At 40.8% G+C, this 20958-nt stretch overlaps 1 protein-coding gene across 2 annotated transcripts in view; it reads left to right on the top strand.

Moving 5' to 3' along the window:
- Positions 1 to 20958, top strand: part of LOC148853490 (calmodulin-binding transcription activator 4-like) — a 60483-nt gene that overhangs the window by 27200 nt on the left and 12325 nt on the right. For both annotated transcript variants that reach the window (XM_088941580.1, XM_088941581.1), the window contains exons 7-8: positions 16027 to 16157; positions 16487 to 16897. In XM_088941580.1, the coding sequence (XP_088797706.1) occupies positions 16027 to 16157; positions 16487 to 16897 (542 nt within the window). The remainder of the gene's footprint in view (positions 1 to 16026; positions 16158 to 16486; positions 16898 to 20958) is intronic.

The following is a 20958-nucleotide window of genomic DNA, read 5'->3' on the forward strand; positions in this document are numbered from 1 at the left end:
TGCACCCTATCTAGGGTTTTCCTCTTTTTTTCTGTGTTTGATTGGAGATAAGGGAAAGGGCTGAAAAGGAGTGATCACCCTCTTCCCTTGGGGGTCTCTATGCCTCCAGTTAGGTCGTATGTGGTCGGTTGCTGTGATTTCTGAGATCGCCCTCTCCTAGTAGAGGAAGAATAGAGGGCCGAACTGTGTGGGCAGTGGCTGTTGTGTGTGAAGCGGCTGTTGTGTGTGGACTGCTCTCCTGCTCACATGGGTGTTACTTCAGCGATAAGGTAAGAGATTTCAGTGCATGATATCTGTTATGGATTAAATAGGAGGTGTGTTTCAAACCATTTGCTAGGGTTTTGTCCAGTAAGTGCTAGGGTTTATGCTGGTTTCTTTGTGCATTTTGAAGGAAGAGATATGATCATATAGTGGTGAGATTTCAGGTAGTTGTAGGAGTAGGGTTTGTGGTGTGAGCACACTTTTCAGCAACAAGTGCTGAAATCAGTGTGACAGGTGTGATCTAGGGTTTGTGGTGTAAAGAGCACACATTCCAGCAACAATTAGTGCTGCAATCAGTGTGACAGGTGTGACCTAGTGGTGTGTAGTGTGCAGATAGATCTTAGTGATAATAGAATTCAGCAAGTGTGCAAAATTGGTAATAACATAATGGGAGACAATAATGATTATAAACCTAGTGTCATGGTGCCTACAGACTACCTGAATGTTCAGATGACCTCCATTAAGTTAAATGGAGAGAATTATGTGCCTTGGGCTAAATCCGTTGAAGTCTTTCTAAAGGCAAAGAAGAAGGTAAAACACATCAGAGAGGAGAAACCCTCCTCTGACTCTCACGAGTATGAAGACTGGGAGCAAGAGGACGCTCAGATCATCACATGGTTGTGGAACAGTATGGAACCCAGGATTAGTGTGAACTTTATGTTCCTTGATACTGCCAAAGATGTGTGGGACCATGCGAAGAAATTGTATTTGGGGCAGGACAATACAACCAGAGTTTATCAGCTTTATCAAGAGTACTTTAATCTGCAACAGGGCAATCAGAGTCTTGAGGAATACCATGCCAACATGAGGAACATACGTAATGAGTTGAGTGTCTATCATCCTCTCACTTCTGATGTCAAGATTCAGCAACAACAGAGAGAGTAGCTTGATGTGACTAGATTTTTGGTGGGACTAAAGTTTGAATATGAACCAGTACGGGCTCAGATATTAGGGGGATCAGCTCTTCTGTCCCTAGAAGAGGTATTTGCTCGACTTCGGAGGATTTCTATCGGATCTACTGAGAACTCTAATATCTCAGATAGATCTTCCTTTGCTGCATCGAGAGGCCGTGGTGGTAGAGGTGGAGCTCGGGAAGCTCAGTCTGGCCGTGGTGGTGGTAGTTGTTCTGCATATGGCCGAAGTGGCAATGGTGGGTCTACTTATAATCGTGGTGGTGGTCGTATTGGGAGCAGTGGTAGAGGACGTAGCTCAGGCCCGAGGAAGTGCACTCATTGTGGTATGGATGGACATACCATCAACTATTGTTATGATTTACATGGTCCTCCCTCAACCTGGGCCAATCATGCCGCGACCGGTGACTCAAGTTCCAACTTTAGACAGGAGAATCATTCATCTGACCAGTTGCCTCCTACATCCACAGATGGTCCCATGAAGGAGATGGTGAGTATTCCCCGTGATGAATATGAGAGGTTTATCCAATCACAACAAAACACGACGACTTTTGCTCACTCAGGTATGGCTTGTCTGGCATCTACACCCAGTCCCTAGATCATTGACTCTGGAGCCTCCGATCACATGAGTGGAACTCCAGGTGTGTTTTCCTCCTTATCTCATTGCTCAACATCACAATCTGTCACCCTTGCTAATGGTTCCATATCCTCAATTTATGGTGTTGGTAATGTTGACCTAGATCCTGTATCCCTCTCATCAGTTTTGTATGTTCCTAAATTGCCTTTTAACCTTATGTCTGTTAGTAAGTTGACCAAATCACTTAACTGCTCCATTACCTTTTATCCTTCTATGTGTGTCTTTCAGGATCTCAAGATGGGGATGAAGATTGGTGGAGGGCATGAAGCAGGTGGACTGTATTATCTTGATGGTGGTGGTGGTAGAACTTCAACAGCTCTCCAGTCATCCCTTTCTCCTCTCTAGTGGCACTGCCGATTTGGTCATCCATCGCTCAAAGTCTTGAAGTCCTTGGTTCCGTCCTTGAGTCAGCTTTCTGTTTTGGATTGTGAGTCGTGTCAGTTTGGGAAACACCATCGTGTTCCCTTTAGTTCTAGGGTTGATAACCGTGTGTCGAGTCCTTTTTCTTTAGTTCATTCAGATGTTTGGGGTCCTTATAAAGTAATGTCATATAATGGATACATATATTTTGTCATTTTTGTGGATGATTTTTTTCAAGGATGTTGTGGCTCTATTTAATGAAAGAAAGAAGTGAATTGTTTACCATTTTTAAAAAATTTTATGCTGAAATTCGTAACCAATTTGGTACCCACATCAAAGTTTTTCGTTTTGATAATGGCTGCGAATATTTATCCTCATCATTTCAAGAATACCTGGACCACCACGGCATTATACATCAGACCTCGTGTACCTACACCCCACAACAAAACGGGGTGGCTGAGAGGAAGAATCGCCATCTCCTTGAAACAGCAAGATCCCTATTGCATCACATGCATGTTCCCAAACCTTTTTGGAGTGATGCAGTGCTTACCTCTTGTTTTCTGATTAATCGGATGCCCACGTTCATTCTTGATGGTCAGTCTCCGTTTCAGGTCTTGTTTCCCACTTTGTCTCCATTCCCTCTTACGCCGAGAGTTTTTGATGTGTCTGTTTTGTCCATAATCTGGGTCCCGGGAACGACAAGTTTGATGCCCATTCTCTCAAGTGCATCTTCCTTGGCTATTCTCGGACCCAGAAAGGGTATAGGTGTTACCATCCTAGTTCTCAACGGTCCATTGTGTGTGCTGATGTCAGTTTCTTTGAGTCTACTCCGTTCTTTTTGGGGTCTGCTGATGCTTCTTCCTCCTCATCACCTCCTCCTCTTCCACTTCCCGTTGTTGATCCTCCTCCCTTTGTTCCAGTCGTGACCAAATCCTTGCCTCCGGTGCCACCACCTGTTGAACGCCCACCTATCCGTCATGCGTATACACATCGCCCACGTGCACCAGCTACTACTCCTCCGGCTACATCTCCGTCGACGGATCCGGCACCAGACCCCCACTTAGCATCTGAGATTGATCTACCCATTGCTTTGCGGAAAGGTAAATGTACTTGCACCCTTCATCCCATTTCTAATTATGTTTTTCTTACTCACCTTTTCGCTTCCCATCGCCAGTTTGTTACCTTGTTATCATCAGTTATTGTTCCTAAAGACGTTCAGGAAGCCCTTGCCTCTCCAGGGTGGTGCCGTGCCATGAAAGAAGAACTCTCAGCCCTTCATCATAATCATACTTGGGACCTCACTGCTCTTCCTCCTGGGAAGCAAGCTGTTGGTTGTAAGTGGGTTTATATGGTTAAGTATCTGCCTGATGGTAGTGTTGAACGTTTGAAAGCGCGATTAGTTACAAAAGGGTACTCCCAAACCTATGGCATTGACTACACAGAGACCTTCTCACCGGTTGCTAAGATAGGGTCAGTTCGTGTTGTGATCTCTCTTGCAGCCATGTATGAGTGGCCACTATATCAGCTTGATATCAAGAATGTCTTTTTGCATGGTTACTTACTCGAGGAGGTCTACATGGAGCAACCTCCAGGGTTTGTTGCTCAGGGGGAGGATGGTAAGGTTTGCAGACTAAGGAAGGCTATATATGGGCTTAAATAGTCTCCTTGAGCATGGTTTGGTAGGTTTAGTGAAGTGGTAAAGAAGTTTGGCATGAAACAGCGCAAAGTTGACCATTCTGTATTTAGTCATGACTCTCCGGGAGGAAAAATACTGTTGGTGGTGTATGTATATGATATTGTTATTATTGGGAATGATAACATTGGTATTGATAGGCTGAAGACTTATCTGCAGGATTACTTTCAGACAAAGGATCTGGGTAAACTGAAATACTTCTTAGGGATAGAGGTAGCGAGATCCAAGTATGGGATTAACCTATGCCAGAGGAAGTATGTGCTTGATTTGCTGGAAGAAACATGCTTGTTGGGTGCCAAACCAGCTGAAACACCCATGGAGACAAATACCAAGCTAAGCAGTGATATGGGTGAAGTATTTGAAGACCCTGGCAGATACCGACGACTTGTGGGCAAACTGAACTACCTAACCATTACCAGACCAGACATCTTATTTGCAGTTAGTGTGGTAAGCCAGTTCATGCAAAAACCTCTAATTCCTCATTGGAATGCGGTTTTGAGAATTATGAAGTATCTAAAAGGGGCCCCGGGTCGCGGTCTGATATACAAGAGTGGGGGGAAACTTGAAATAGAAGGGTATTCTATGCTGATTGGGCCGGTTCTATGTCTGATAGGCGGTCTACTATAGGCTATTGCACGTTTCTGGGAGGTAACCTGGTGACATGGAAAAGTAAGAAGCAGACGGTTGTGGCAGGAAGCAGTGCAGAAGCAGAATATAGGGCTATGGCGCATACCGCTTGTGAATTAGTGTGGCTAAGGAACCTTCTACAGGAAGTAGGGTACAACATTAACACTCCAATGAAGCTCTATTGTGATAATCAGGCTGCAGTTCATATCTCCTCTAATCCAGTGTTTCATGAAAGAACCAAGCACATTGAGGTTGACAGTCACTTTGTGAGGGAGAAGGTGCTGAATGGAGAGTTAGACACTACACATGTTAATACAGGAAATCAGTGGGCTGACTTATTTACAAAAGGCTTGAGTCGGGGAAGAGTGGACTACATTTGTAATAAGCTGGGAGTATATGATATATACTCACCAGCTTGAGAGGGAGTGTTAGCGTAGGGGTATTTCTGTCTTTATACCTTGATTGATGTTGCTGATCTGTAATGTTGTGTTGAAACATGTGCTCTTAACTTAAGTAAGGGTGCATAGGTATTTTCAGTCATGTTTTAATAATAATATAAATACTTACTGGCCGACTGGGAGAAGTCAAGTTGACTCTTTCAGTTCGAACCAGAATTCTCTCTTCTCTCTTTCTTTATCACTTTTTCTTCTTCTACGTAATTGAACTCAGTCAGGCCGAACTCTAAGGCAGACCTGAATTATAACACTAAATAATTAGAGGTGACTGGATTGAAGCATTTGTAGCCCTTCTGGGAAGAGGGATAACCCAAGAAAACACACGGAACTGATTTGTGGTCCAATTTACCTCGGTTAGGAGATAAATCATGAATAAAGCATTTACACCCAAACACACGTAGAGGATTGGAAAATAAAAGTTGATGTGGGGCCTTGTATTGCAGAAGGCGTGATGGCATACGATTAATAACATAAGCTGCAACCATCACAACCTCAACCCAAAACTGTTTTGGAACATGCATGTGAAGCATCATACTATGAGCAACTTCGAGGAGATGGCAGTTCTTCCTTTCAGCAACTCCATTTTGTTGTGGTGTTCTAGCACACGAGCTTCCGTGAAGAGAAAAACTCAGCTAAGTCATGACGAAAATACTCCTTTGCATTATCTGATTGGAAATTTTGGACTTCAACATGAAATTGAGTGAAAACCATGCGATGGAAATCTTGCACAATCTTGGGTACCTCTTCTCTCGAGTGCATAGGATATAGCCACGTGTATCTTCAATAGTCATCAATAAAGCTGATAAAATACTTGTACCCACCCTCAGTAGGTATGTTAACAGGGGCCCAAACATCAGAAAAGACAATATGGATAGGAAAAGTAAATCTTTTATTATTTGATGGAAAAGTTGTTCTACAATGCTTACTCAACTGACACGTTTCACAATACAAACTAGTAAGAGACACTGACTTGAACAATTCAGAAAACATAACTTTCAAAGACTCAAAGGAAAAATGACCAAGGTGATTATGCCATAACCACAGTTGACTATTTGTAGACTGAGTAATATTGATTATAGATAACAAACTGATAGGAAGTTTGGGAGCATGAAGGGTATGGGATAAGACAAGGCCATCAGGAAGAGATACAGATCCCTGACCAGCAATGGTGGATAGAGACCCATCAGCAAGTCTCACTTTACCCCTTCCAGAGAGAAGAGTGTAGGTTTGAAAGAGATTTGACTTACCGGTCATATGATTTGATGCCCTTGAGTCAATGGCCCAAGGTGACTCGGGAGCAGGGGTACACACATGAAATGCAGAAGCACCTTTACCTGATGTAGAAGCGAATGAGGTAAAAGGAGTAGGAACCGACCTGTCCAACTACCTGAGTGTCCTACCAAACAATTCCAAATGATCTCTAAAAGAGTTGATGGTGTCTTCCTTGGGATCAGAACCACTAGGATGCTCTTGAGAAAACATAGTAGTTTGATTATTTTGTTGATAGTCTTGAGTGGCCAGATTTGCGGAACTAAATTTCTTATGAGGAGGCTTCTTTGAAGTGTCTTGATTTTTGGTTGCCCACTAACTCCCAACGGGTTTCTCAAGTGTGCCTAGACTTCTGGCAGTGAGTACACCACAGTTTGTCCTTATCTTCACCTTTCCTTGGTTCCTCCTTTTCCATTCCTGTGTTGCCCCCTCTTGCAGCTAGGGCAGCTGGTTTCTCCCCCTCAAAAATATTCATGAGATTTTTTCTGCTCTCTTCATATTGGATTAGAGCATATACTTCCTGAACTGAAGGAAGTCCCCTACTTTCCAAAATCTGCACCCAAAGAGGCCCATAAGCCAGGTTCAGCCCATGTAAGAAAACAAAAACCCGCTGTTGGGAGACAAGTTTTTTATAGTCATGTGCATCTTCATCATTCCTCCAGTCAATGGTCTGATAATAGTCTAATTCCTTCCAGATAGATGTAAGGGCTGAGTAGTATGTAGATAGGCTACAATCCCCTTGTCTACACGTAGATGATTCTTCTTGAAGTTGATAAATCTTGGCAAAATGCCTCTGTTCAGAATAGGTTGCCTTGGCTTGTTCCCAAATTTCACAGGTTGTTTTCGTACATGAGGTAACATGGAGACTAACAGCCATGACATAACCATGCTGTTTTCTTGATCCCATCGATTATGTTCAGCAATACCAGACTTTGGTTCTTTTATTTTTCCACTTATATAACCGGCCTTCCCCCTAGCTATAACATAAAGTTTGATGCCTTTGGACCATTCTAGATAGTTCAGGCCATCAAAGGGGGTAATAGACAGAGAAAAATTCATGCTGTCCATTCCCCCATTTAGGTTTCCTTGCTATTAAGTAATGCCAGAGGTTGCTGAATCCTCAGTAGCCAGTTCCACAGAAATATTACTGCTGTTTTTTTAAAAAACCAATCTGATATAGAAGGTTTTTTTCTTTGAACAATAAGTAGGCTCCAAAAACACAGGTTTGACAGTACTGTGTGTCAATAATTATTAGCTGAAACACTTCAGTTTGCAAAAAAAGAAGACAGCCAGTCTCTACGACTTCAGAACTGTGACATTCACAGTGGTCAAAATTTACTTATGAATGTAACAGCACGTACCTGGCTTCCACGACCCACAGCACATAGAAAAACCTCAGAAAAGACAAGTTTCAATGCATTCAGCTGCCACCACAAATTCAAACAAAACTTTTACTGCATTCGGTTCCCACCACAAATCCATATATAATTTTTTTTAATGCATTCGGCTGCCACCACACCCTTCTTGGTACAGCGACCAAGAGAGAAGAAGAAAAAAAAGTCTGAAAGTTGCGCCCAGAAGAATCACACGATGGAGTCTTCAATCAGAATAGTTTTTCCAAAAAAGGAAAGAGAACAAGATCTGGAAAAGTTGCGCCCAGATCAGAGCTCAGATACCATGTAGTTTGGCAGATCTAGAAAAGAGAAGGGAGAAGAGAGAGGAGAGAGGAGAGAAGAGGGAAAAGAGAGATCTATTCCAAGTACTGTAGCTGGCAGCGCCTAAGTTAATATTTATACTTAGGGCGACAACTCATAACTAATACATTGAGAAAAAGACAAAAAAAAACCCTTAGTGGGCCGTGGGCCTCTACATACACATTACAACATTTTGCTAGTACATATTACACCTTACAGGGATGGGGACACAGCAGGGTGCATGTGAGGTCAGTACGATGGAGAGCCAGCAGTTACGTGGGTTTGATCCCAAGCCTCCATATTCAAAGGGATGCCTACTTACCATTCATCTACTAGGCTATCGCCAAATATGTGAATTATTAAGATCAAGTTCTTTCTTTCTTTCTTTCTTCTTTTTTTGTCTATGTTGGACCATCTCTCTTCATTTGCACTACTTCCCAGCAGAAAGCTCTTATTTTTGGCACATCCCTCGAACTATTATGCTTGTGGTACTACATTTATTCAAGTTTGCCAAGGCCCAAAATTCTTTCATAGAACCTGACCAATGTTTTAAAAGGCATGGGAGGCGTATGTCTGGAACACCCTGAAGTTCATGCTAGAGGCATTGATGCCTAAGGCTTATGCCTAAGAAGGATGTGCCAAGCAGATAGCCATGACCTTGTTATACTGAAGTGGTTGAACTGGATGACTTAATGTTTTGTCTTTTAGTGAATGAGTTATTAAGGAGGTTGTAGGCTCCTTAATGACTGAAGATGAAATTGAGTTGATTACCATACCCTCTATAGAGAACACTGATGTGGACCCCATTGTGTTCGTATGGCAGTAATATTTCAATTAGTTATGACAGTGTATTAGTTGGTAGTTATTTCAGTTTTTATTATTAGTTTTCTTTTATTCTTTTTGCCATGTAAGCAATAAGGGCGATTCAGCCCTTTTACAGTTAGTCAAACATTTATATACATCATAAGAGTGGGTCAGCAGATGTTATGACCCTCGCCTTTTCTGAATTCCTCTTCGTGTACTTCTTCTCTTCTCCTATTCAAATTAGTAATTGTTTCTTTCTAAAAACAAGACAGATTGTAGTCTTGATTGACTACTTGGTATCAGAGCCGACCTAGGAGTTCTTATTGCTAGTCTAATTAGGCCAACTACATGAGTACTTCCTAGGTTTGGAAGTTTTTCAACAGAAAGGTGGATCGGCTGATTCTTGGAGGTTACTGGCAGTAAACAACTACTACTAAGGAGATTGTAGAAGCCTGGGAGAGTTCTAGTGATCAGGAAGAATCAGAAGAAGCTTCGGATCCTCAAGATTAGGGTTTTGCATCAGCTAGAAGGTGGTGGCCAGAAATTTTTCATAAAGTAAGCCTTTTTTTCTTGAGATTGACTTTAGAAAAGACCATCTTGGTTTATTCAGAGAGGTGCGGCTGGAAAATATTCGCCTTTTTCACATGTGTTTTTAGGGTTTTGAGAGAAAGCCCTAAAATTCAGAACTTTTGTTGGTTTCATATCAGAATTTGGATTTGTTTCATTCAGAATTGTGTTTTTTTGTTCTCTGGAAGACCTAGGCCGGCTGTTATCAGTTATTTGGGTGTTGTTTCTCTTATTACAGTAGTTAAAAAAGGGATTTTTATTAATTCTTGATCAAGAATGGAGTTCAAGAATCAAGGGGAAAGTGTTTTTGGGACTAGCAGTTCAGGTAACATGTTTGAGAATACCTTTTAGATTACAATTGTTATGTTTGATGGATCAAACTACTTAGAATGGGCTTAATCGGCCATGATGGCCACTGGGGGTAAAGGAAAACTGAACTACTTGTTGGGAGATGTGAAGGAACCACCTATGGAGGACCAAACTTATACCAAATGGGTTCAGGAGAACTATTTGGTTATGACATGGCTGTGCAACTCTATGCAGCCACATATAAGAAAAAACTACTTGTGGGAAAAAACAACTAAGGAAATCTGGGATGTTATTGAAAGAGACCTACTCCCAACCCCTTAATGTTGCTAGGGCCTATGAGATGAAATGTGAGGTTAACAACCTTAAGCAAGGAGAGAAACCAGTCTCGATTTACTTCTTTACCTTGAAATCTTTGTGGCATGAAATTGACGACCTAGAAACACTTGAGTGGGAAAGTCAGAAGGATGCACAAACTCATAGAAAGCAGGTTGAGACTAATAGGGTTTTTGAGTTCCTAGCTGGTCTGAATCCTGAATATGATATTGTGAGACAACTACTGACAAGAGACAATGTGACCCTATCACAAGCCTACTCCTTAGTGCATAGTGAAGAGACTAGGAGAAAGGTTATGGTGCAGCATCAGCCCTTCCAACCAGCCTTGGCAGTAGTTAAACCTAAATATGGGGGTGATACGAAGAGGGATATAAAGAAGAAAGACAAGCGGGATCTGATATGTGAACATTGCAAGAAACCTAAACTTACTAAAGACACTTGTTGGAAGCTACATCCTCATCTAGCTCCAGCAAAACTCAGGAACAAAAGGGGTAATTCTAATATAGCTGTTAATATTGATTGTGCAACCTCATCGGGCACAAAAGGCACCCTTTAGACACCCTAGTTGTTGTCCGGTCTGCCCTGACTCAGTTGGAAAAAGAAAGTGGCAATTCAGCTCAATCATCTCAGCCACCATCAGCTCCTCCCACATTAGCTTTGCTCATTCAGGTACTCGGGCCTCAGCTTATCATGCTTCAGCTCCAAGTAACACTAAACATTGTTGGGTAATTGAATCAGGTGCATCTAACCATATAACTGGCTTGCCATCACTGTTTACTACCTATCACTTATCTTTTGGCAAAGATAAAGTGTCCATTGGTGATGGTTCCCTTGTTCCCATTTCTGGCAAGGGAGACATCAAGTTGTCTAATGCCATTTCCTTATCTTCAGTTTTGCATGTTCCTAAATTTAGTACTAACCTGCTTTCAGTCAGTAGCATTACAAAACACCATAATTTTTCAATAACCTTTTTTCCTGACCGATGTGTTTTTCAGGACTTGGAGACAAGGAAGGTGATTGGGACTGGCCATGAGACGAATGAGATCTATATGCTTGGAGAGAGTTCTCACTGGGAAGATAGTGAAGATAGGAAGTCTTTTGTTTCTTAGTCTATTAGTTAGTTATGCTTTGGCATTATCAGTTGGGTCATTTATCTTTTCGGTCTTTGAAGAGTTTGTTTCCTAATTTATTTGAGTCGTCTCAGATGTCCTGTTTGAGATGTGAGAGTTGTTAGCTTGCAAAGCATTGTAGAGCATCTTATTCATTGAGTAATAAAAGTAATAATCCTTTTGATATTGTGCATACCGATGTTTGGGGACCTTATCATATCACTGCTATGGGGGGATACAGATATTTCTTGTTGTTTGTTGATGACTATACCCGTTTTTCTTGAGTTTACCTTATGCATTCTCGAGATGAGGTTTTTTCTTTAATCTAGATCTTTCATCAGATGATTTTAACCCAATTTGGGGTCAAAATCAAAATCTTCGGATCCGATAATGCAAAAGGAATACTTTGCCAACCCATTAGCCTCTTATTTGCTTGATCATGGGATTATCCACCAGAGTACTTGTCCTCATACACCATAGCAGAATGAGGTTGCTAAGAGAAAGAATAGGCACATATTGGAGGTGGCTAGAAGCATCATGTTTAACTCCAATGTGCCTATTCGTTTTCGGGGAGATGCTATTCTTATAGCAGTGTATCTTATCAACCGAGTTCCTTCACGAGTTCTTGATATGAAACTTCCATTTACCCTTCTATATCCTGAAAAAGAGTTGTTTATTGTCCCCCTTAAAACCTTTGGTTGTACTTGCTTTGTTAAAATTCTTGGTCTTCATCGTTCCAAATTTGATCCTAAGGCCTCCAAATGTATTTTTCTCGGTTATGCACAAACTCAAAAAGGATATTGCTGCTATGAACCCACTTTTGAGAGGAGATTTGTCTCTATGGATGTTACCTTCTTTGAGGATGTACCCTATTATCCTAGGGTTTCTCCTCTGGAGGAGAGTAGTGAGTGTGGGGTTAACTCATCAGAAGTTCATTTACCTGTTTCGTTGAGTGATGAGAGATGTAATGGGGAGGGTTGTCAGAGGTGCCGGGACTTGAGAGTCTATCACAGGTGGTGGAGGTAGGTTGATTTCGGTCTTCAGCAGTCCACGCCAGTCTCAGTTCCTTCTATGGATCCAGATCCAGGTACCAGAATTCCTTTATTAAATCCAGATTCCACTGAGATACCTTCCACCATTGAGCCCTTATCTCCATTGGATGACCTTGACCTCCCCATTGCAGTCCGTAAAGGCAAATGGCGTTGCACCACATCCACAACCCACTGCATTTCCTAGTTCTTGTCCTATGATCTCGTGTCCCCTTCTTATAGGTCATTTTCTTGCATCCATTGCTTATTCCTATCCCTAGAACAGTGTAGGAAGCCTTGTTAATTCCTAAGTAGAAAAATGCAATGAAGGATGAAATGGATGCTCTTCTGAGGAATAATACTTGAGAGCTAGTTGACCAGCCTAAAGGGAAGAAACTAGTTGGATGTAGATGGGTGTTTATTGTGAAACATAATGCTGATGGTTCCATTGAAAGGTATAAGGCCCGGTTAGTTGCAAAGGGATATACTCAGACTTATGGTATAGACTACTTGGGGACTTTTGCTCCAATAGCAAAGATGATCACTATTAGAGTTTTATTATCCCTTGCAGCCAGTTATTTTTGGCCCTTGTTCCAGATGGATGTCAAAAATGCCTTTCTCAATGGAGACTTGCAGGAAGAAGTCTACATGAAGTTGTTTCTTGGATTTTATGATGTAGAAACAAGAAAGAAGGTTTGCGGATTGAATAATGCCTTGTATGGACTAAAACAGCCCCCTAGAGCATGGTTTGATAGATTCAGACAATCCCTTGGAAAATTTGGTTATGTGCAGGCCTAGTCAGACCATACATTGTTCATTAAGAGAGTGAACTCTTCCTTAACCTTGCTTGCTGTATATGTGGATGATATTGTAGTGACAGGGAATGATAACAATGAGATTGAGTCTCTTAAACAACTCCATCAAGAGTTTGAGGTAAAAGATCTGGGAGAGCTACAATATTTATTGGGTGTTGAGGTAGCTAGGTCTAAACATGGGATTTTTGTTTCTCAAAGAAAGTATGTTCTTGACCTATTGGAAGAAACTGGAAAGTTGGGTGTTATGCCTGTAGACACACCTATTGAACAGAATCACAAGATCAGTGCGGAGGGTGGAGAGCCTCTTGAAGATAAAGCTATGTTCCAGCGGTTGGTTGGAAAACTCCTTTATCTTTGTCTCACACGACTGGACGTCAATTATGCACTCAGTGTTGTCAGTCAGTATATGCACTCTCCTAGAACCACTCGCCTACTTGCAGTTAAGAGGATATTAGCATATTTGAAGAGGTGCCCAGGTAGAGGTATAATATTCAAGAATAATGATCACATGAAGATAGAGGTTTACACAAATGCTGATTGGGCTGGGAGTATTGATGATAGAAGGTCTACCTCTGGATATTGTGCTTTTGTAGGAGGTAACCTTGTCTCTTGGAGGAGTAAGAAACAAAGTGTTGTTTCCCATTCCAGTGCTGAACCTGAATATAGGTCCATGGCAAATGGTGTGGCTGAAATCCTATGGTTGAAATCACTATTTGAGAAGTTGGGTGTTGCTTATGAGAAGCCCTTAATGCTGTACTATGATAATCGGACTGCTATTAATATAGCCCATAATCCAGTATAGCATGACAGAACTAAGCATATTGAAGTAGACCTACATTTTGTTAGAGAAAGGGTTTCATCTCAAGAAGAGTGTCTTTCGTATATCACCTCCAGCATGCAGCTCGCCATAGTTGTCAAGACGACTAGGCAACCATGGGGTGCCCAGGCGCCTAGGCAATGGAATCTAACCTAGACTATTTTATAGGTTTAGCCTTTAGGAACTAGGAAGGGAGTAGGTTCGGGTGTTAAAAATAATAAGTGCAAGAAGGAGGAGGAATAGGGGTGGAGACCTTGTTTTTCATCAAAAAAAGCATTGAAGAAGAAGAAGGAGGAGGAATAGGGGTGGAGCCCCTGTTTTTCGAAAAAAGAAAAGCATTGAAGAAAGAGGAGGAGGAGGGAGGAGGAGAATAGGGGTGGAGCCCTTGTTTTTCGAAAAAAGAAAGCATTGAATCTGGGCTGGAAGTAAGAAGAAGAAGAAGAAGAAGAAGAAGAAGAAGAAGAAGAAGAAGGAAGAGGAGGAGGAGGAGGAGCCTCTGTTTTTTCGAAGAAGAAGAAGAAGAAGAAGAAGAAGGAGGAGGAGGAGGAATAGGGGGTGGAGCCCTTAAAAAAGAACTGAAGCTGGGTTGGAAGAGAAGAAGCCCCTGTTTTTTCGAAAAAAAAAGAGCACTGAAGCTGGATTTAGGCGCCTGCCTAAGTCTCTGGGCAATCACCTAGTATACAAAACTATAGGTGTTTGGGCGAGGCGACATTGTAAAACCGCCTAGGCGCCTAGGTGTCGCCTTGACAACTATGCAACTCGTAGATTTTCTCACCAAAGCTGTTCCAAGGAATAAGTTAGAGGCAAACCTATGCAAGTTGGGAATGATAAATATCTATTCCCAACTTGAGGGGGAGTGTAGGGAACACTGATGTGGACCCCACTGATGTGGTCCCCACTGTGTTCGTATGGAAGTCATATTTCAGTTAGTTATGACAGTGTATTAGTTGGTAGTTATTTTGGTTTTTATTATTAGTTTTCTTTTATTCTTTTTGCCATGTAAGCAATAAGGACAATTCAGCCCTTTTACAGTTAGTCAAGCATTTATATAAATCATAAGAGTGGATCAGCAGATGTTATGACCCTCTCTCTCCTTTTCTGAATTCCTCTTCGTGTACTTCTTCTCTTCTCTTCTTCTCTTCTCCTCTCTTCCTCTCCTGTTCAAATTAGTATTTCGTTCTTTCTAAAAACAAGACAGATTGTAGTTTTGATCGACTACTCCTTCAAATATTTTGCTATTAAAATATTAATAGAAAACAATAAGTCATTCAGTTCAGCCACTTCAGCCTTTCTTTTTGATGGTTAACAGTAATGAATTACATTCAATAATGATCAAGAACCATATTGTCAAAAATAGACAGCACTGGTAATACAACAACAATTGTCAGGTTAAACCATAATTTGTTTAATGTACAGCTTATTTTTTTCCAGGCCTGGCAAACCCATTCAAGTTCTTGCCTTGTCACACCAGCTTTTTCTAAATTATCAACCTGGGAATCTACTTAAATGAGCAATAAGATTTCTTCCTATGGTTTTTTTCTCCTCTAACTACGAACTGAAACATCCATGGAGGTTCCTCATCAGATCTAAAGCCAAAAAATGACTACTTGGCAGCCCCCTTGTATGATCATTTTTCTTAAATTTTGTTGATTGATCAATTTCTTCAGTCCTTGAGTTACAGCTAACACTCCAGCAGTTGTCAAATGGCCCTTCAGACTTGCTGGGTCCTTTAGTAAGTAAAAGAGCAGAATGGGGTCTGTTTGGGTCAGGAACTGCTGTATCAAGGTTGACCACAATATTGGTTTAGATTTGTGATATAAGCATGACATCCATGTGGAATTTATCGTATTTTGTTAACTACAAAAAAAGGAGAAAACTGCGTTATTTATCTTGGTCAGGTTTCTCTCATTAAATTATTTCTTGACTATGTTTTTCGATTTGATTTTTTCCTTGAAATATCGTGGAATATGATGAATTAATAAGTACTCTTCATTATTTTCTACCTTCAAATTATATAAGTTTTAAATTTATTGTTGCATGAACCAATAATCTTTTCCTGTGGAACCTTAAATTCCTTCTTTGGTTGTCCATGTACCATGTATTTTCTCTTGCTTTCTAGCTAGCTGGAAAACCTTCTGATGTTGAGCTATTGTTTCCAGTTAGAACAAATGTCTCTGTTTATCTATATATTTACCTGCCTATATGGTAAAGCATTTTCCACAGAGAATCTCCAAATTGACCTTAAGATGATATAATTTGTATCCGTCATCACTTTTGATTTTTGAATAGAATTAAAAACAGACAAATACAGAAATAATTGGGTAGTATTTTCTGCAGGTGATAAAAAGGAACACCTTCTTCGGCCATCTGTTCCAGAATGTGCAGTTGAAAGGATAGAATCTCCTTCTTGGAAAAATATGCTAACTGTGATTGACCAAGAGAAAGTTTTCGACAAATCAAATGGAAATGTGAGAATCCTATGGTGTATTCTGATATTCTCATTATTCCCCTTGTTGATTAGCCCTCAATTTACACTTATACAGATAGATTGTCATTTCTGGAACTACCAAAGATTTACTGTTATCCTTCTGTAACATGAATCAGCAAATTGTTATTGGTAATATTTATCCTTCTTTATTCTTCACGCATCAACTTTTTGTGTGCATTTATTGGTAGCAAATTGTTATTCTTGGTAAGATGGAAGCGTCTCATACTTGATGTGGATGCTGAATCCTTAGAGCCAATTTTGAGTTTTTCATGATATTTATGTCTATACTTGATATGGATGTCTGTACAGGAAAAACCGCTATCTTCAGGAAGTGGAAAAGTCTCTTCAAACCTTGTTGAACATCAAGAAGACTGGCCTACCCAGTGGCTAGAGCCTGGTGGATATAATGGAGAATATGGTAGTTACAAAACAAATGAGGACATGCAAATCTCAGCAGCTAGACAATTTCTGTTAGGCTCTGACAGCTTTCTTGAATCTCCAACATTAACATCACTGCTTCAGGAAGTTGAGAAATCTAAATTTTCTTCTGGAACAAGTATTTTCGAAGCCAACACTTATTATAAGATGTGGTTTGACCAAGAAAGTCCACTTGGAATTCCTCTTGGAGCAGATTCATCAAATTTGATTATAGCACAGAAACAGAGGTTTATCATTTCTGAAATATCCCCAGAATGGGGTTATGCCAATGAGAACACAAAGGTATATTTGATGAGGTTCTACATCTCCAGTCATGTTCTCATTCTTATTAATAATTCATTTCTATTTTCTGTGAAGGTAGCATTTCTTTTCAACTAATCGGGGATCTTCATCTAATTGTTAATGTTGACGTATGCTAATTTCATCTCTACATGGAAAATTTATAATAAATACAAGGTTCATTGCTGGCTCAGGGTAGCAGCAAGAACAAGTTGATTAGTAGAGATAATAGTTTTTGTAGGGTTGATTAGGGCTTGAAAAGTAGCCCAAACAACCTCAAACTTGTAGCTTTGAATAAAATCTACAAAAAGAATTGATTACAAACTCTAGTAAAAAGTTGGATTTGACTCTTTTACCCTTATTTTAAATGTGTAGATCCAGCTTGTTGTGGGGCTAAACTGTCTTTCGATTTTATGTTAGTAATAATAGACTAGATGCGTAACAAAATAATAGGTAAAGCAGGGTCACAGCAGCAACCCTTTAACAACATGAACCTCTGGTGCTCAAGGGACTTTTAATATCCACCACTGTCTTTCCTAAAACTGCATCGCTTATCTTCAATCTACTCTAACCATGCCATTGATTTTATCATCATCATCTAAACCTTTTCCTACAATGAATCCTGTTCTGCTATTCCGCTCTGTTCAGTGCCATATCCATTGTTAATTCCGGTTATTCAGGGGTGGACCACTTTTTTCATATAACATATTCTAATATATTAACTCAATGTAACAAATTAATCTTATAAATAATTTTATTTTAAATTTAAACATTCTAATATGCTTTTGCACTAGGGTTAAATCATAAATATAACCATAAGGTATATATTGACACGTCAAAGTTCCTTTCAACCCCATATAGACCTAATCTTCTGTGTGTGTGTGTGTGTTTCCAGAATTCTCTTAAATTAAACATGTCTCACCTCACTTCATTTGTTCTGTGCAAATATTTTCTTAATAAAAGAAACCTTTCAGCACAAGTAGGGAAATTTTGGCATAACCTAAATATTTGTTAGGTGTTCCCTTAATTAGATGTGATTTTAGAATTATACCTAGGTATTTCATCATCATTGTCGTCGTCGTCGTCATCCAAGCCTTACCCCAAGTATATGGGGTCAGCTACATGAATCCTGTTTCGCCATTCCGTTTTGCTTAATGCCATATCCATTGTTTAATTATTAGCGCTTAAATCGTTTCTTACCACTTCAACCCATGTCTTTTTTTGGTCTACCCCTACCCCTTCTAGACCTAGGTTAATGCCATATCCTAAGCCTGTGTGGAGAAACAGACTAGTAATTTAGTGAAGTCCCTGTCATATTAGTTGCCTTTTTTATTTACCTGTTATTAGTATTTTGGGCCTTGTTACTAGTCTTTCTGGGCCTTACTGGGCCTACTATAGTTGCTGTTACTATTACTGTTATTGTTTATTAAGGAGTGTGTTAGGAGGCACGGACATAGATGTCATTGTAGATCTTGTTATAATAGAAACATATAAATATCAAATCTGGGCAGTAGAAACTGATTAAGATTTCCCATTCTCTTCTCATTCTTCTTCTATTCTCTTCCCTTCTCTTCCTCTCTTCTTTCTTCTGTTTTTCTCTTATTTCTCTTTTGGTTTTCTTGCTGAAACCACATCAGAATACTAATGGACTGTGAACAGCACCGGCCATCTTGGTATCAGAACAAGGTTTAGGGCTTGCTAGGGTTCTTATGTAGGCTTCTTCCAGCCGGCTACATGAGGATGTATTAGGGCTGGATATTTCTGTCTGTCTTGCCTGATTCTTGGAGGTTGATTGGAGAAATTCTTGCTGCCCAAGATCTGCAATCTTGGAGATCACCAATAACCAGGAAGAATCAGAGTTCTTTAAATCAGATTAAGGTTTAGGGGCTGTTAAAAACTGTTAATTCTTTAAGTATAGTTCCGCAGGGGTACTATTGTAACTTTCTCCTTTTATTTTTTATATTCTATCGCCCTAGTATAAATACTAATAGCTGGCGCCGCCAGCAACACTTTTGGCTCTCAAATCTCTCTTCCTCTCTTCTTCTCTCCTGCGTAACATGGTAATAGAGCGGGACTATCAGATCTGAAAGGAGAGATCAAGTGAACTGTTTCCTTCGCACCAGATTTCCAGATCTGCTGTCCTCATCTACTGTTTGGGTGATTGAAGATCCAGTTTTCTCACGCACTGAAGTAATCTCTCTCATTCTCCTCTTTTTTTTCTGGTCATGCGCCAGAGCAGAACCTGTACTAGGTCTGCTGGTTGGATGTGAGGTGATCAGCACCTCTTTCTTTCCTTTTTTGTGGGGTCGACTGATCCCTGTAAAAAGTGTTAGACAGTTTTGTATGCCCTTAGTTTCAATCAAAATTGATGTACTTTATGAGTTTATTGTAAATGAATAAAAGTACATATTTGATTCATGTTCCCTTGGTATGTTTCTGTGTAATACCCTTAAACTGGACACTTATTGAGACTCGTGTTAATTTAGAATGTTCACAGCCAGTGGGTCGGTCTGGGGAGACCTATCCTGACAAGGCTAACACTGTGGTGCCACCAAGTCGGTTGGGGTGGCTTGTCTCAGCTACCGGGGTGAGACCCTAGGCACATACAGTGTGGGATTAATTGAATCTTTGAACTGGACCAGATTTTCAGTATTGCCCTGGACCTTGGAGATTGATGGGCAAAACTGGAAAGTTACACCCGACCCCTAGACTCGATTATGATACTGCACTAGGTGTCGGATCGGGCTGTCTTTGATGTACCAATCAGTGAGATCCTTAGCGGGGGTCAAAACCTGGGTATGTTGGGACAATCCGAGAATTCATCTGAGTGGGTGATCATAGTGACAGGATCAGCCCCTTTGTCGAACAAAGGTAATGATCGGGGATGCACTCTCACTGTTGGAAACCAAGACTGCCGGCAGCCGATTTCAACCGTTGAGATTTGTTTTGCAAAGTATATTTTATATGAGATATAAAAGTATATACATTATGGTTTCTAAAATGTTTGCAAAAAGGTTTTAATTCCCGGGATCCATATAAGTGGAGAGTGCAACACTGTTCCTTGTAGCCGAGGGAGAGGTCCTCTCTTGTCGGGCAGTGTATGATCATTAAGGGCTGAGAAGTTAAGTGTAAAACCATTGAGGATAATACCTGATGGGCTAATCTTGCATCTGCCCACAGTCCCTGGGTGTTACAAGGTGGTTTGGCCCAGGGACCACTTAGGGTAAGTGTTGGGCCCATAGAGCCCATTCGATGGGTTTCAGGGGGTGCACTGTCTTTAACAGTGTATTCGACCAGGCCTTGTAACAAAGGTTGGGCCGAACCCATGTGGCTGATGTGTAGATCAATGCTTGGGTCCCACGCCATACAAGGAAGCCCAACTGGGCAGCAGTTAGGAAGGTTAAGTGAGCACATAAGCTTAATGGGCCTAAAGCCCATTTCGAACTGGCTATTTATTTAGGGGCGAATTCTGAGATGGATTAGCAGATAGGATAGGGTCTTAATCCTATTCACTCAGAGAGTCTAGATCTGAATGTGATTCAGGTCTAGAAACCTCCTAATGGGATTAGGAGAAAGCTAATCTAATCTGCAGATAAGATAAGGGTTTATCCTTATCACTAGAAGAGAAGGCTGATCCAAATATGATTTGGATAAGCAGCTCCTAATGGGATTAGGAGTTGATCTTTTAAGTTAACAAAAGGAAGGAGGGGGCGGCAGCCTTTGGAAGAGATACATCAGATCCTCTTTAGTGCTGAAATCAAGAAGAGAGAATTCTGCACCCTGCGAGTACTCTCTTGCCGCCTCCCTGTTATTGTCGCCCTGTTTGTCAGTTCGATCTCCAGTTGTGGGAGAAGTCAAGATTGGATATTGACATCAGTTCTTTGAGAAAGGATTGAGAAGAAAGCTGTGCTCACGTACCATTCTACTGATTCTTGCGAATGACAGAGTTCTTGGGGAAGAACACTGCTGATTCTGCTCCATCCTGCACTGCGCCATCTTCAGTGGGAGCAGTCTTTGGATCCTTCCTTGGGCGTGAACACCTTCGTTGGGAGATATTACTTCTC

The sequence above is a fragment of the Nelumbo lutea genome, chromosome 4 (assembly GCF_056320005.1).
Source record: "Nelumbo lutea isolate HS-2025 chromosome 4, American lotus-T2T, whole genome shotgun sequence".
In the NCBI taxonomy this organism is placed as follows: domain Eukaryota; kingdom Viridiplantae; phylum Streptophyta; class Magnoliopsida; order Proteales; family Nelumbonaceae; genus Nelumbo; species Nelumbo lutea.